A 17771-nucleotide genomic window follows, 5' to 3' on the forward strand; every position below is an offset into this window, starting at 1 on the left:
GAGAAATCAGTGGCAAGTGTGCAGCAATGGGTGGCAAATATTGGCTTTTTAATGGCTTAACGAGACCTGGGCACACAGTGGTCTCTAGTGATAATGAATGTCACCCCTTAGGGACGTCAGTCAAGAGCACCACGTGTCTGTTCCCGAAGTGTCTGTTCCAGTCAGTCTCCTCTCCCCTATCTATAATATCGAGTGTGGCCATGGAGGAAAGACTTGCCTTTGAGACCATTCCACCCTTGCATATTCAGGGCTGTGAAGATGAAGCCAGACATCACTCAGAAGTGATGAGAGGCAGTGAAGAGCATGGAGAACTATTGCATGCTCTGGTGTGATAAGCCTCTTCTGGTCCATCCTCCGGGCTGGCAAAATGCATAATGAATATTAAATTAATGAGTCCTATCATTGCTGCAGTGATGGGGTGCGTGCGTGCGTGTGTATGTGTGGGTGTGTGTGAGAGAGTGACATGGAGGGAAAGGTTTCAATACAGTGACACTAAAGATCTTCCTTTTTAAAATAGCAGATATCTCTAGGTTTTGTTTTTTAAAAAATTAACTCTATTTTGCTTAATTTAAAGGATGTTGCTATTTAAATATATATATATATATATTCTAGTTTTATTACCGATGGTTTCATTGCTTAAAATTATTTGAATCAAGCTTTGTAGAGGGTCAGTTATATCCCTTGTTATGCTGGAAGCTCATTATTTCTTGGGTGCCTGCAGCTTAGAGTAGAAGGCTGAGGACTGAACAGTGGACCCAAGAGATGCGAACAATACCCCAGCACGGCATACACCAGGCTGTTTCACATTGACTTAGACCACTCCAGGGTCCACTGAAGAGGAGTTTGTCCGCTGATAGATAAACAAGAAGTGTGTTGTTTGGAAGTAATGGTGCCTAATCAGTCAATTCACCACAATTTATAGCAAAATAGATGAATGCATAATGCCTAGGCTGTCATGCTGGCGTGGGATGTTGTTAGACAGGAAACATACCCATGAGTCCTCTGCACTGAATGTCTGAATTACCCATTTTGTGGCGCAAAGGGTGGAGACCGGATAAATAAAGGTCTGAAGCTTTTAAAATGCTAATCAAACATGACAGGTCAGAGTTAGGGTTCTGTAATAAGAAGAGAGAGGACATGTGCAATGCTCTAATAAATATGCAGTAGCCTGTTAGTCGGTTTGTATTCTCTCTCCAGACTACACAAGACTAGATGCCTTATTTCTTTTGCCTCTGACTTCTTGGCCTCATTGCTTGATGCCTATTTTATTTATTCTCACCTGTTGCAACACTCTGAACCCCATACAACTAGCTAAAGGGTTATTTCTTCACTTGTAACTACAGAGAGAAACATGAGAGCAAATAAAATGCTGTCACAAACCACTGTTCCCTCTAAGCTGTGCGCGTGCACACAGATCCTAAACCCCGTGCGTGCGGCGAAACACCGCGCGCACGACAATTTGCACAGAAGAAATTTTTTGCGCATGTGGCCTGTCAAAAATTAGAGGCAACATTGGTCACAACCATCGACTCTTTTAATTTTCAGTATGATAATTTGAAATGTGTTTTCTGAAGGCTCATGCAAGAACCTCAGTTTCACTGATCCTCACAGTCACTGAGGGCCTGATCCAAAGGCCTCTGAAGTCAATGGGAGGTTTTCAATTAACCTCAGTGTGCATTGAACCAGGTCGTAAAATGAGAAAATCCTAATGTTCTTCTCTAGGACAGTTCTCATTCACAAGGGATGTGGCAGGATTTGGAAGGGCCATGGAGGGGGAGTTCACATCCTGTCTTCCATGGAAGTAGCCTGTGCATCAGGGAGAAGTGCGCATTTTAAGAGTGGGCCAGGTGAGAACTTGGAGATCCCATAGTCCTGTCTCCACCCATTTCAGAATGAGTTTAGGCTGCTGTAGGTCATCTCTAAAGCCTGCGGGAGGTGAATTTTTCCCTCTTAAATCAATAGGAAGCCCACAGGCTGCACTAACTTGTGCTGCCTGCCAACAACCCTACAAGGCCATTACGGCAGCCAGGAATCCTTGGAGCTCAGGGACACTCCACCCTCAACTCCTTTCCCATGGCTGTCCCCTCAGTGCTAGCCAGAGGAAGGAACATGGCATATGAGTCTCTCTGGCAGCGTCACATCACCCAGTGATCTTCTGACACTGGGATAATCCCAGAGGTTCACAGCAGTTTCAGGCCATCTTTGCACTAGCAGAGCAGCCCAAAGCTGTGCAGTGGTTTCTTGTGGTCTGCTAGTATTGCCAGGGCGTAGGGAGAAGTCCATTCCAATAGTGCTCACAGCCTCTGTCATGGTGGAGAAGACAGGCCTGCACCATCCTTAATGCCAATGGACATTCTTCACTGGGGCTGCCAGACACACACAGACCCTGTAGTTCCCCCTGGGTCTTTAGCCTGTCCTGTGCGGTGTTACTGTAAATTCTGACCTAGATGAATCGTTTATGGAATACAGGTTTCAGAGGAGCAGCCGTGTTAGCCTGTATTTGCAAAAAGAACAGGAGGACTTGTGGCCCCTTAGAGACGAACCAATTTATTTGAGCATAAGCTTTCGTGAGCTTCAGCTACAGCTCATGAAAGCTTGTGCTCAAATAAATTGGTTCGTCTCTAAGGGGCCACAAGTCCTCCTGTTCTTTTTATGGAATACAGTGATTTGTTGATCAGATACTTTTTTTTTGATACACCCAGTTCTAATAAGACTTATCTACCTCAGAGATTTTGAGAGGCTCACTTCATTAATGTCTGGAAATTTCTTTGAGATTCTTAACTGGTAGGTGCTACAGGGGCACAATTTATTATTATATATAGACATTTTCTCCTGTAAGGGAGATCTAATCAACTTGTCCAAAAGTGACTTCCTTTCCATATGGGATCAAGATACAGAAACTTGTTGTGACTAATTTCTTCTAAATGCTATTGTCATCCTTTAAATGAAGCTGCAATTACAATGCAGTGACTCTGCCATGGATGCCTCGATTTATAAAAATGAATTTAGGAAAGCTTGTTCAGGCCAAAAAAGCATCCTTTAAAAACGGCAATGCAGTGAAGCAAACAGGAGAATAAATATCAAAGATATAGAGAGAGAAGACAAATAATCATAAAATCTTTAAACATATAACTAAGAAGCCCATGAGAAAGGTCAGTGAGATCATTCATCTGTGAATGGGCAGTCAAGGAGGAAACTGGGCCTAATCCTGCTTCCATAAAACTCCCATTGACTTTACTGTTTAAGAAGGAATTATTTGAAATCAGCAGAAAGGGCCATTTATATAGAGAATGGTACAAACTTCACTCTACGGACTGACTGCGAGAGACTTTTAATTTAGTTATTTGTAAAATTCTCCCAATAGCAGAGACTCTGTGTGCAAGGATAAGACTTAAACCATCCTACCATCAGCATTCAGGGAGGCTCTAAAGAAAATACCACTGGAGACTATGTTTCATAAAGCCAATCTCTGACCAAAAAATATACATTTTTTCAGCTTCTGTGCAGTGTGTCTAAGGTTAGAGAAATAACACCAAGAAACTTGACATCTTGGTATTACATATTTTTTCTCCATCAATGACTTGCATATCAAATTTGCTCAATTTTCAAGTCAAAACAAGATTTGTTTCTAACTGCCAGGGCTCAGTCTGAGATCAGGGCTTCAAGCTGTGTTCCTGGCTCACACCTCAGCCTGTGATAAAAATCCTAGAATGAGCTTGCCATGCTAGTTTTTATTTCTGTTCGGATCTTCCACAGCTGTATATCTTCTGTGGTGTTGACAGCTTTAACATTAATCTTTTGTCCACTATGCACTATTCAGCCTTTGATCTATGCACATAGGGCTGAGAAGATGCACACAGAGTATATGTATTAAGTGATATATAGAGCCTTTTGCAAACATCCAGATGCTTCACAGAACTGTACATATATAGAGAGCTTCCTCCACTTCAACATGCAGCCACATCTGGAGTGAGATGCAGCAACCATTAGAACAGCACCAGTCCGGGGGTTCTGAGCTTTTAAATGGCCTGGCTTACTGCTAGTGGGTTATCTTGAATTGCACTGCTTTTACTATGTATTTTTAAGCTACGTTAAGGTTACCTGTATGGTTAGGCATCCTTTTTAGCATTTCAATAAATGTAATAAATCAATCAATAAATATCTTACCTAGCTAAACTGGAAGGGGAATTTAAGCAAGCAGAATATGCCTGTCCTAGCTGGAGTGTGGCAAAGACACAAATATAAGTAAACCTCCCAGATCACAACAGTCATACACTTGGAGATTTCAAATCCAGATCTGATGCTTTCCAAATTTTGGGGTGTTCTGATTCAGCCTAAGCTACCAACTCCAATCTGAACCTGGATCCAGAGCTGAGATTTTGAGTTTGGGTCTACCTCTAGCTGAGACCCCACTGGCTAACAATCCTGTTCTTGTGTTAAATGTAAATTGTGTTAAATGTAATTTTACTGACGACAGCTATTCAAGGTTTCAGTAATAAGGCTTGGCTGAAAGACAGCACCTCTAGCAGCCTGCTCGTCCTTTAGCACAAGCGTTTTCAACCGTTTTTATAACGTGGAATACATGTGAATACAGACACTGTCTAGTGGGCCTACCTCCCCTACCATTCACCATTCCCTAACATCCATGGGGTGACTACATCAGCTGCATGAATGGGGAAAAAAAACCCCAGGAAAATATTTAACATATTTTAAATGCAATTTAGCAGTTGGAAATAAGGCAGAACCAATAAAACACATCTTCAGAGAGCTGTGTGGTCACAAGTGGCCCCCAGACTATAGTTTGGCAACCTCTGTCCTAGGACCAGGCTAGCAGATCAGTTCAGTAACGGAGGAAAGAGTCACAATTACTAAATCAGTGCCACCATTGCCAACTTGCACGTAGGTTTCCCCCTGGAGGCCTAAGCCCTGACCAGGTCTGACCCAGCTTAGTTCTTTAGGTCTCTTGACCTATCAAACTGAATAGCTTATATTTTTTCCACACAGTCCCCTGAGCACTGGATGGGTGTTTTAGCGATATAAATACAGAAGCAAATAGTTAATCCAATCTGACAAGTCCACAGCCTGAGGTGGCATAGCTGTAGGCTACCAATGTGCCATTCTTACAGGCACATTTCTGTTTGTAAAAAATACTTGCAAGTAGATCCAGAATCGTCTAATAGGCAAAAAAAATCAAAGACCCTGATGCTAACTTGCCTGGTGCTGCTAAAGTGTTTCCTCCTATATCCATTTTACATTTTAAAATGAATTTGTTTAGACTATGTTTGTGTCTGCCTAGCAAACAAGTGCACCAGCAGGAGTGTTCATGGACACAACATTTTAAGGAAACATTGGAAAAAAATTTATGGGAAGTAAATTTTTAATCTGCAAATGTGTTAGCCCTAGAAATCTGATGCTAAGAATTACGCTTATTCAGGCCCCAATTCAGCAAGGTACTTAAGCATGGGTCTAGCTTTGAACAAGTGAAGCATCCCACTGACTTCAGTTGAAGGCCTCAACACACATGAAGGGCTCCAGTCACAACAGCGAGAATGCTCATGGTGCTTATTTGACAGTCCTCCATCTCTTGTATCAAGTCTCACTTGAGCTCAGCTGCTGTCTGCTCATCCAGAAGGAGACTGGGAGACAGTCTACTGAGTTACCTCTCATTTCCAGCCATTGTTTATTTCCCACACAAGAAACACCTTGTGCTGTTATTACACTGCAAACTCCTTAAGGTAGGGATCTTAGCTACCCCATGCTCTGACCGGTGCTGACCAGGTTGGCAGCATGCAACAAATACTTACTTCACACTAGAACAGTTTATTTGTGAATTTTCTTAGGCGGTTAAATAACAAACAAACAAACAAACAAGTCTCTCTCACATCTTGATTACTCAAGAAAACAGCATCACTATTCCAGGCTGTCAGGTAAATTTGCAATTAGGCATTTTAAAAGCCACACGATGTATCTGTTCAAATATTTACTGTGAATACCACATGCACTTTGCTGAATATGTTATGTCCCTGAGAGACTATAGAAGCTTCTTTGGGTGTATTCTTCACATATCTTGTGTTACACATTCTAATGTATGGTATTTTGAATAAAACTGCATTCAGGTACTTTTTTCTATAGTGAATATTTGGCCTGATAGATGTGCAGGACTCCTAAAGAGACGTTCCCCTCTATCATATTAATCCTCCTTAGTTCATGGATTATTGACCTAATCAACAACGACAGCCCCTTCAGAGCAATTGCATCTCATTGCACTAATCTGGCTGTCATACATGCTTGATAAGGTGAACAGCCTCTACACAATGAGCATATATACTTCATCAACCTTAACAACAGGTACACAAGACCACCCCGGTGAAACCCACCCTGTGCAAAGGGACAGCACAAAGCCTAGGTGCCAGTTAAGTCCCCAAAATAGACTTTAAACAGGAGTTAAGTGTTTAACAGACCTTGGGCTGGCTCTTTGCATGTGCGTGGATTTCACCACAACATAGCAAATCCCTTTGTTTGAATGAGGAAAAAAAAAAAACGTACATATTTTCACTGTTGAAAGACAGGGACAGATCCTGAACCCAGACTTCTGTCCACGTTGCACCACCAGTAAAGAGGCAGAGAGCTATCCTAGCAGGGCACTGAGTCCTCCTTAGGCTGCTCTGAGCTTTGGGCCAGAGCATCAGAAAGGTGGCTTTGAGTCACACCCCTCCCCCATGTGCATGTGCAAAAAATAAATAAATCAAAAAGTCAAAACAAGACAAGACAATAATTTGATGAGTTTCCCTCACAGAAGCAGCAAAAGGAAAATTAACACAGGCCAAAATTCTAGTTCCTAGCTTCAGCTCCTACACATTGGTGTGAGCTTCTTGCAAGACATGGACTAAGGAAGTCATCCAAAGCCCATTAAAATTAATTAATAAGAGTCTTTTCATTGATTTCAAGGTGCTTTAGCTCACGTCAGGAGTGCCCTCAATTCCCACTGAAACAAAGCCGAAGGTGCTCAGCAACTTGATGGATTCTAGCTGAGGTATTTGTATGCCCTCTGTTACCAGACCATTTGATTTGAGTATCACAGACTCTGTAATGTACTTATCCTCACAATACCCTTAGGAGGTAGGGTAGTGCTGTTACCTCCATTTGACTGATAAGGAACTAATAGACACTAAATGACCGGCTGAAAAAGAAGGAAGCCTGTCAGGTAGCAGGGAATTGAAACCTGGTCTCCCAAGTCGCAGGCTAGCCACCTGACCATGGGCTAGCCTTTCTTTCATCTAGGCTATTGATGTATGTATCTTAAAAAGGTAATGCTATTCTGAAGGTTAAAGCAGAAGGGAAGCACTTCTGGTTTTTATAAATGTAATAGGTTTGGAAATGAAGCCCCTTCATCCCCACCCCCTTTTTGTTTTTTTTATTTCAAACACAGGAACGCATTTTTTGGGTTAATTACAGAGCTGCAGCATTGTCACACTATGGTCATGCCATATGGTCAAAGTGCAGGGCAGGAAACAGAGAGCAAAGAGTCAGGAGTCTATTGAAATATAGGAATAATGAGTGAATTTTAGTCTAAGATCCCATAGGAAGGCTGTTAATTTAACTTACAGACCAGCAGCGGCTTCATAAAAAATAAACATCCCTCTATAGATTCCCCCTATTATGACTAAGAAATCTTTTAATGGAAGCCCTTAATTGGAGTAGGCTCCTGAGCTACTCCACACTTTCAGGAAGAAGAGACCTACTCCGTTTAGCTATTCCCCAAGGCTAACCTTAACTCTTGAGGTGTACTAAACTCACAAGCTGGAATGAGCTTTTTCAGGACCAGGGGCAGACTTCTGACACAACTGAGCTCCATGTTGGAGAAACCTATCTGAGCTGGGGCAGAGGTGTAACCAGACAGGGCTCTGTAACTGAAATCAGCTCCTTCCCTGTGGAGCGGGCTTTATAGTCTGTTAGTCCCAGGTTCTAGCCAATTGGATTCCTCCGCCTGACTCAAAATGAAGTCTCACCGCTAACAACAAACACTGCAGCTTCTCCTGCTCCTAGGAAAATCCTGCCAATGCACTGTCTACCTCTCTGTTACTTCAGAATAAAGGTAATTAAGAGAAGGAAAGTAATAAAATAACAGTAGTAATAAACCCTGTAGACTACACCCTGTGTTTGCTCTCCTTAGCACTCATTAAAAGATTTGAATACACACAGGTTCAAGGGGAGAGAGTATAGAGCCTTCTGCACCTTGCCCATTGTGGGAATATTGGCATTTTGTGCTTGGGAAGAACAAAGGACTGCTTCCTCGATGCACTCCTAGGCTGGCTGCAAAGGGGGAAGAGGTGGGGATATGGCTCTGTTAAAACTTCTTTACCAGTCTATAGACCTAGCCCAGCACACAAGGGAAAGCAGCTGCACTGTGTCAAAGGGGACTTGGGAAATCAAGGTGCCACAAGTACGCCTGTTCTTTTTTCAAGGAAGCACAGTGGTTCTAGGAGTCATGTTACCTCCCAGAGCTCTTCCTGGGCCAGTAACCAGCTGCATGAGCCTGTATTCAGGGCTATTGCTAAATACCACAATTGCGTGCACAGTAGCAAAGCTGCTGCAGAATTTCAATGTATATTACCCATCTGTTGTCTGCTCTGGCACAACCAGCTCTATCTAGAACTGCAAAATGTGATTGCAAATTAAACATGTACTTCCCAAATATTTAGTTAGTGTATACTTTTCCTTTGAAATATATTTGCAATTTAAATGAATCCATGCAGACACTCTGGCTACACATTTGCCATATCTTTATTGCACTTTTACCACATTGCAAACAATTCCACAAAAATGCTGCAAAAGTAAGCCTAGAAGCTGCCGAAAGCAGCTTTTACTCATATATGTATATATTTACACAAAACTATCAAAAGCAAAGTTGGAAAAGTAACAGCCCTACTACGATAGTCTAGAAAGATCAGAGCTGCTACTGTCTGATGGATAAATAGTACAACTTGTCATTTTACATCACTCTGTAAAACCAACATTCAAGTATTCTTGTCAATGCACAGTTATCGAAATCCCCTTCCAGCTAATCACTGTACTTATTATTGTTGTGGCTGTTATTTTTGCTTTTAAAAGTTCACGTGTCTTAACCCTTTAAATGCTGAGTAGTTGAAAAACAAAGCATTCAATTTAAAGTAGGTACAGTGAATGAGAGCACTTAAAGGGTTAACACAAAATACTAAGTGGACTGTCACCAAGAATAAATTGTGAATCACAAAACTATGCTGTCCCTCTTTTGTTAAATTTGGTAGTAGGTATCTGTGGTTTTCATAGATATACCATATATAAATACAAAATATTAAATAAAGGCCTCCTTTCTATACAAAAAGAGCAGGAGGTGTTTTGCCACCAGACTAGAGTCACCTGTCAGTGACTTCAATATTTTCCAAACCTTTTCATATTCTGATTTAGGAACTATTTAAAAGCATCACATTAGACTTATTTTTGTTAATTAACTAATCCTTCACAGAGTCTACACTTTACCTACTTTGGGAACAATTATATCTCATTATTGAATTCATTGAATTCACAAAGTTGCATACACAGTCTTTTGCAAGACTTTTTTTTATCTTCTTTACTTAGCTAGTAAAAATGCAGTCATATGATTTCACTACCTTTTGGTTGTAATAGTGTTAACATCAGTGTCAAAGTCATTTTCAACCACATTAACATAACCATCTTTTTCTATACAGTCACTAACAGCTTTCAGAACAATCCGTAGCCTCCTGTCCATTGCCTCTAGGTGTAGCTGATAAAGGATGGGTGCAACCTTATCTTTTAATAAAGATTCCTCCATCAAGTGACTTAGTTTGTATTCCTCCTTGGCTAATAACTGTAATCGTAGATAGGTAGACTTCCTTATTCTAGGAATGAAGGGAAAAGGATAAATCAATATTTGAGTTTCGCTTTATTACATGTGGCATAAAAGACAGAATTGAAATAACCCTTCTCATGATAACTTGGAAGACACTGACATAAGAAAACATGGTACATACGTAATATGTCAGGCACATATTCTTAACGAGTGGCCAACATTTTCAAAATTCTTTAGTGGTTTCAGGTGGCTCAATTTTTAAATGCCCTCTTGAGATGTTTTTAAAAGACCTGATTTTGAGACAGTGCTGATCACCCACCATCTGAAATCGGAGTCCCCTTTGAAGTTTCTCAGGTTGGGCACCCCAAAATTAAGGCACCCAGTATCATTAGTCACATCTGAAATTCTTGGCCAGTGACATTAAGGATAAAATTTTTCAAAACTCTCTAAGTGAGTTAGGAACCTAATTCCCATTTTTCAAAATTTACTTAGGCCAAAGAGACTCGACAATCACAAAAAGTTGAAGAAATCGGAAGTTTGCGCTGGACGTAACTGAAATAGTTTTGCTGAAAATCTCTTTCTACTGATGCAAATGAGGTATGTACATTAAAAAAAAAAAGACTTTGAGTAACATTTCAAAGTGCTTACATGACTTAAGAGCCCAAGTCTCATTTTCAAAAGGGACTTAAGTGCCTAACTGTCTCTAAAATCAGTGGGATTTAGGCTCCTAAGTGCCCAAAGAGCATCAGTGCAGAACTTTTTAACAAGAACATACTGCCCATAGCTTTTAAATGAAATTGCATGGAAGACTAAACCCAACATTTAGAGACAATTTCTGTGCCCAATAAACAAGCATTTAAAAAAAAACCCAGAAAACAATTAAGCTGGAAAAACATGCATATGAACTTCTCAGGCAACTACAGTACATGGGTAGTGGTGTACAATCTCTATCTGAAATCTCGTCTTCTAGGTCAAGCTCAGCATGGTGCACATCTCGATGGGAAATCCATAGACAGAAAACCTCTTTTGCATCTGTTTTCATCACATTTGACTGCTGTCACTGCCTCAGCTTTGTAAGCACCAATTCAACAAACAGATCGCGCTGGTCAACACTAGATGTCCAACAATACCCAGAGCACCTTAAATGAGTGGTTTATGCAGCACATGGCTCACTCCTGAGCATTTCAGTCCTGCCAGCTGAAAAACAGGGCTCATTACAGATACCAAAATAAGACATACCTGCAGCACTGGGTTAAAGGCACCAATATTGAGAGCTCATCATGGGAATATTTTCCAAACCTATTGAAAAATAAAGGATGAAATGACAAAGGGTATTTCAATGTCTAACCCACAACTGCATCTTTTCATTCCAGAAAATTAAAAACAATCTTTAGGAATATAGGGCCTGATCAGTGAAGGCAATGGGAGTTTTGCCACTGGGCGCATGATCAAGGACTGACAAGATGGGGAAAAGGGGAGACAATGGTACCAAGTTCCTGAGCTTAGCCCCCCCACCCAAACATCTGTAATTCGGGTCAAATCTGGGTGAAGTGGGAGCGGGTGGGGCCTCAGCGAAAATGTACCCGGGCCTCAAATTTCTCTCAACCGGCCTTTTCAAGCCAAAGAACAAAACAAAGATTGTGTCTTAAATTGATGGGGATTTACTATTCTGGGTGGAAATTGAATGCAGGTAATTATATTACAAGAGCAGAAGAATGGTCTTGTGATTAATGAACAGGACCGAGGCTCAGGATATCCGGGTTCAATCCCACCTGTACCACAGCCTTCCCCTATCAGCTCAGGTAATTCATATAATCTCTCTTGGTCTCAGTTCCCCATCTGTGAAATGGGGATAATAATACTTCCTTTCTCACACTCTTTGTCTGTCTTATCTATTTATATGAAAAGCTCTTCAAGCCGGGGCTGTCTCATATCTGTGTTTGTACAGCATCTAATCCTACAGATCGCTGATTTCAGTTAGGGCCTCTAGACACTGCTATAATACTAATAAATAATAATAATTAATAATGTATACATTTAAATATATAAATTATCTCCATAGCTGTGTTGTCATGAAGTTAGTCTGGCCAAAATTATTCCACTGATCAATAAAATTATTAACATATTTACCCTCTTCCATTATCTAAGTGGATAATAAATGTTTCATTTCCAAACTTTTCAAAGGTTTCATAGTGATGTCGATCCATGTTTCCTAGAGAATAATAAATCATAATAATAACAATAGCGATAATAATGATAGAACAAAACAAAATAACAACTCTACACTGTTATTCCTAAATGCAAATTGGCAGATAGTCCAGAAGCTGCTTATTTCAGCCATGATCCGAATATTTCTGACTTTCTTAGTTATCTGTGAAAAATTATTGTAGTTAGTCATTATTAGCTATGAAAAATGCTAAAAGATGTGGCAAATTACAGAAGATATTTTTGTTCAATACTTTTTAGCTTGATTCTATATTATCTTCCAACTGAGGACTTAGCACATTAATTGGGAACGCTTTAATATTTATTTCTTTTGATTTATTAAAAATATCACTATCCTTTCATTTGGGAGCTCTTATATTATTTACAATATACATTCTCATATAACAACAGATGATAAATTTCTCATACCATTTTAAGGGCTAAATTATGGTTTGCCCTGTGTAAGTCACAGCGCATAGTTGCTGTAAAAATCATGATCTGGTTTCGAGGTCCCTCTCTCCTGACAGTCCTATCTCTAGTGCAGGCTACTTCTAGTATTCTGGCTGGCTGGCACATTTATGAGAACGAGGCTTGTCTCCGCCCACTCCCACCCTTGCCTGCCCATTCTCCACCCACATGTGGAAGTAGCAGCTCTACAGAGCCCACTCTCCCCCACATGCTGGAACCCACCACGCATGCAGCCCAAGGGAATAGGAGATTTTTGTGCTCCCTTATTCCCCTGTGCAGGTGTATAGGGCAAGCTACAATCTTGCCCTAAATAATTAACCTCCCGGCAAACCCTGTGAAATCTCCAGCATCCTCCTCAGAATTCTTCATCTTCAAAAGGCTTGGAGAAAAGATGAGCTTTTCAACCTGTTTGTGATGAACATATCCAAACTCTGGAGGACCAAGTGAGAGGAAGTGAATTCCCTCACTGAGAATGCCCTGCCAGCTATCCTGTCTCTGTTATAATGAGGGGTCCTGCTCAAGCACCTCAGCTGACCTCAACTTCACAGGGAGACAATCTCTGCAATAACCAAATCCTAAACCAGTAAGACCTTTTACAGTTAAAATCAACACTGACACTCCACCTCCCAGGCAGCCAGTGAGCTCACAAAGCACCAATATTGTATTCTCGTGGTGTTACTCTCTACTCAAGGAGCCTGTGTTTACACTGGGCAAAATGTATCCTGTTAGAAAAGGCATTAACTAACATGACTTAACTCACATGATGGTAAACATGACTTAGTGTCCAGGATTAACCATGACCAGCTAAACCCAGTGTCCTTATCTATGCTAAGGGTGAAATCATATTTAATGTCGTGCTAGCCAAATTTAGGCTGGTAGGTAAGAGATTGAAGTCCAGGACCTCCATGGTAGCATTATTTGTTCCAGTTCCACACACAGGGCCAGTCAGACAGGCAGAACTGCAGGGTCTGAGACAATGGTGTAGAGAGGAGGGGTTTAGATTTATTAGGAACTGGGAAAACTTTTGGGAAAGGGATAGCCTGTCCAGGAAGGATGGAACCAGATTGCTGGCACTTAAAATTAAAAAGGTCATAGAGCAGTTTTTAAACTAAGGGCTGGGGGAAAGCTGAGTGGTGCAGAGGAGCACGTGGTTCGGACAGAGGCATCCCTTAGGGGAAGATCTATTAATGGAGATTCTCTATGTCCTAGTAAAGAGGAGAGGATGGATGATGATAAAATACAGGTAGGATCTGATGAGAAACAGTCAAATGAAAAAGAGTCCCATTCAGTTACAATATGTAATGGCAGATAGCTAAAAAGCGACAAGTTTTTGAAGTGCTTATATACAAATGCTAGAAGTGTAAATAATAATATGGGTGAACTAGAGTGCCTCGTATTAAATGAGGATATTGATATAATAGGCATCACAGAAACTTGGTAGAATGAGGATAATCAATGGGCCATAGTAACACCAGGGTACAAAATATATCAGAAGGACAGAACAGGTCGTGCTGGTGGGGGAGTGGCACTATATGTGAAAGAAAGTGTAGAATCAAATGAAGTAAAAAGCTTAAATGAACCAAACTGTACCATGGAATCTCTATGGGTAGTAATTTCATGTTCGAATAATAAGAATATAGCAGTAGGGATATATTACAGACCACCTGACTAGGATGGTGATAGTGACTGTGAAATGCTCAGGGAGATTAGAGAAGCTATAAAAATAAAAAACTCAATAATAATGGGGGATTTCAACTATCCCCATATTGTCTGAGTTCATGTCACCTCAGGACGGGATGCAGAAATAGTTTCTTGACACCTTAAATGACTGCTTCTTGGAGCAGCTAGTCCTGGAACCCAAAAGAGGAGAGGCAATTCTTGATTTAGTCCTAAATGCAGCACAGGATCTGGTCCAAAAAATGAATATAGCTGGACTGCTTGGTAATAGTGACCATAATATAATTAAATTTAACATCCCTGTGGCGGGGAAAACATTACAGCAGCCCAACACTGTAGCATTTAATTTCAGAAAGGGGGACTACACAAAAATGAGGAAGTTAGTTAAACAGAAATTAAACGGTACAGTGCCAAAAGTGAAATCCCTGCAAGCTGCATGGAAACTTTTTAAAGACACCATAATCGAGGCTCAGCTTAAATGTATACCCCAAATTAAAAAACATAGTAAGTGAACCAAAAAAGTGCTACCATGGCTAAACAAGAAAGTAAAAGAAGCGGTGAGAGACAAAAAAAGGCATCCTTTAAAAAGTGGAAGTTAAATCCTAATGAGAAAAATAGAAAGGAGCATAAACTCTGGCAAATGAAGTGTAAAAATATAATTAGGAAGGCCAAAAAGAATTTGAAGAACAGTTATCTAAAGACTCAAAAAGTAATAGCAAATTTTTTTTTAAGTACATCAGAAGCAGGAAGCCTTCTAAACAACCAGTGGGGCCCCTGGACAATCGAGATGCTAAAGGAGCACTCAAGGATGATAAGGCTATTGCGGAGAAACCAAATAAATTCTTTGCATTGGTCTTCACGGCTGAGGATGTGAGGGAAATTCCCAAACCTGAGCCATTCTTTTTAGGTGACAAATCTGAGGAACTGTCACAGATTGAGGTGTCATTAGAGGAGGTTTTGGAACAAATTGATAAACTAAATAGTAATAAGTCACCAGGACCAGATGGTATTCACCTAAGAGTTCTGAAGGAACTCAAATGTGAAATTGCAGATCTACTAACTGTAGTCTGTAACCTATCATTTAAATCAGCTCCTGTACCAAATGACTGGATGATAGTTAATATGATGCCAATTTTTTAAAGGGTTCCAGAGGTAATCCTGGCAATTACAGGCCGGTAAGCATGACTTCAGTACCAGGCAAACTGGTTGAAACTATAGTGAAGAACAAAATTGTCAGACACAGAGATGAACATAATTTGCTGGGGAAGAGTCAACATGGTTTTTGTGAAGGGAAATCATGCCTCAACAATGTACTACATACAATTCTTTTAGGGGGTCAACAAGCAGGTGGACAAAGGAGATCCAGTGGATATAGTGTACTTAGATTTTCAGAAATCCTTTGAAAAAGTCCCTCACCAAAGTCTCTTAAGCAAAGTAAGTTGTCATAGAATAAGAGGGAAAGTCCTTTCATGGTTTGGTAACTGGTTTAAAAAATAGGGCACAAGGGTAGGAATAAATTATCAGTTTTCAGAATGGAGAGAGGTAAATAGTGGTGTCCCCCAGGGGTCTGTACAGGAACCAGTTTTATTCAACATATTAATAAATGATCTGGAAAATGGGGTAAACAGTGAGGTGGCAAAATCTGCAGATGATACAAAACTACTCAAGATAGTTAAGTCCCAAGAGACAGTAAAGATCTCCAAAAGGATCTCACAAAACTGGGTGACTGGGCAACAAAATGGCAGATGAAATTCAATGTTGATAAATGTGAAGTAATCCACACTGGAAAACATAATCCCAGCTATACACATAAAATTATGGGGTCTAAATTAGCCGTTACCACTCAAGAAAGAGATCTTGGAGTCATTGTGGATAGTTCTCTGAAAACATCCACTCAATGTGCAGCAGCAGTCAAAAAACAAAACAAAACAAAACAAAAAAAAAGAACAGCATATTGGGAATCATTAAAAAAAGGGATAGATAATAAGACAGAAAATATCTTATTGCCTCTATATAACTCCATGGTACACCCATATCTTGAATACTGCATGCAGATATGGTTGCCCCATCTCAAAAAAGGTATATTGCAATTGGAAAAGGTTCAGAAAAGGGCAACAAAAATGATTAGGGGTATGGAATGGCTGCCATATGAGGAGCGATTAATAAGACAGCGACTTTTCAGCTTGGAAAAGAGACAACTAAGGGGGATATGATAGCGGTCTATAAAATCATGACTGGTGTGGAGAAAGTAAATAAGGAAGTATAACACAAGAACTAGGGCTGAAATTAAATAGGCAGCAGGTTTAAAATAAACAAAAGGAAATATTTTTTCACACAACGCACAACCAGAGGATGTTGTGAAGGCCAAGATTATAACAAGGTTCAAAAAAGAACTAGATAAATTCATGGAGGATAGATCCATCAACAGCTATTAGCCAGGATGGGCAGGAATGGTGTCCCTAGCCTCTGTTTGCCAGAAGCTGGGAAAGGGCAACAAGGGATGGATCACTTGATGATTACCTGTTTTGTTCATTCCCTCTGGGGCACCTGGCATTGGCTACTGTTGGAAGACAAGATCCTGGGCTAGACAGACCTTTGGTCTGACCCAGTATGGCCGTTCTTATGTTCTTAGTTATGTTACTTAGCATGTTTTCTAACATCTTGCTTGCAGTGGGTAGCTGCAGTCTGTACTGGCTTCAGTTTCCAAGTGGTCTCAAGCTGTAGCCCCATGTTCAGTACATTACAGTAGGCCTAGGATATGTTACTCTTGTCTAGTGTTTGTAAGTATTTATTTTATTTCTGAATGGGTTGCACATAAAAAAAATACTGTTTGTGGTGTGTTCTGCATCTTTCCTGCTTGAGAATCAATAGTCCCCTTTTTATCTACCACACCCAATGCACTAGCACACAGGTGTACAAAGATCTACCAATAATGCACAGCCTGGACATGTACATGTAGAAAGCATCCATTACGACGGAGTGAAATTCACTGTAAGCTGTATTGCAGAGGCTCGGAATTTCCATGAAGAACATTTTGTGTGACTGTCAAAACGGACATTAATCATTGTGCTTATTTACAATATAGTTCTAGAAATCTTTGTTCTTTTAATCTGCAGTGATGCAAATATGTCCAAATAAATGTGCAATATTTCACAATTACCCAGGTTGCACATACGAGTATTTGCAATTCTAGGTGTGCATTAGAAAATTGCTGAACTATACAAAACACTGTCTGGAGAACTGGTTCTTACTATAATTAAACATTGCATTTAATTTTAAAAGATCTGAAACATACCCATTAGAAAATCAAAAATTGTCATGTCCATTATATCCAAAATTCTGGTCCCACTGTCATAGGGTGGTGTTTGTTTAACTTCTTCACAATAATCCGGATCAACTTCCCATCTGGAAAAGAGATATTGTTGATCGTTTATATTCGATCTAGAAGTTACTCTGTATCACAAAACCTTTCAGAGATTTAGTTGTACTGCAGTGGGTTAGGATTAGCACATGTACAACCAGTTCTACAGGCTGTTTTAAGCAAATCAAATTCTGATAAAGATTGTGTCTC

General features: G+C 40.3%; 1 protein-coding gene and 1 long non-coding RNA gene across 2 annotated transcripts in view; one reads left to right on the forward strand and one right to left on the reverse strand.

Annotated features, from left to right (window-relative positions):
• The window catches only part of LOC142073325 (uncharacterized), a 69315-nt gene that overhangs the window by 32301 nt on the left and 19243 nt on the right, over window positions 1-17771 (forward strand). The window lies entirely within an intron of this gene.
• The window catches only part of FAM20C (FAM20C golgi associated secretory pathway kinase), an 83993-nt gene continuing 74988 nt past the window's right edge, over window positions 8767-17771 (reverse strand). Inside the window, exons 7-10 of the mRNA XM_048867078.2 lie at window positions 17496-17605; window positions 11981-12062; window positions 11090-11149; window positions 8767-9899 (exon numbers count right to left, since the gene is read on the reverse strand). Coding sequence (XP_048723035.1) covers window positions 9647-9899; window positions 11090-11149; window positions 11981-12062; window positions 17496-17605 — 505 coding nt within the window. The 3' untranslated portion in view covers window positions 8767-9646. The remainder of the gene's footprint in view (window positions 9900-11089; window positions 11150-11980; window positions 12063-17495; window positions 17606-17771) is intronic.

Source organism: Caretta caretta, chromosome 10, assembly GCF_965140235.1.
Source record: "Caretta caretta isolate rCarCar2 chromosome 10, rCarCar1.hap1, whole genome shotgun sequence".
NCBI lineage: Eukaryota > Metazoa > Chordata > Testudines > Cheloniidae > Caretta > Caretta caretta.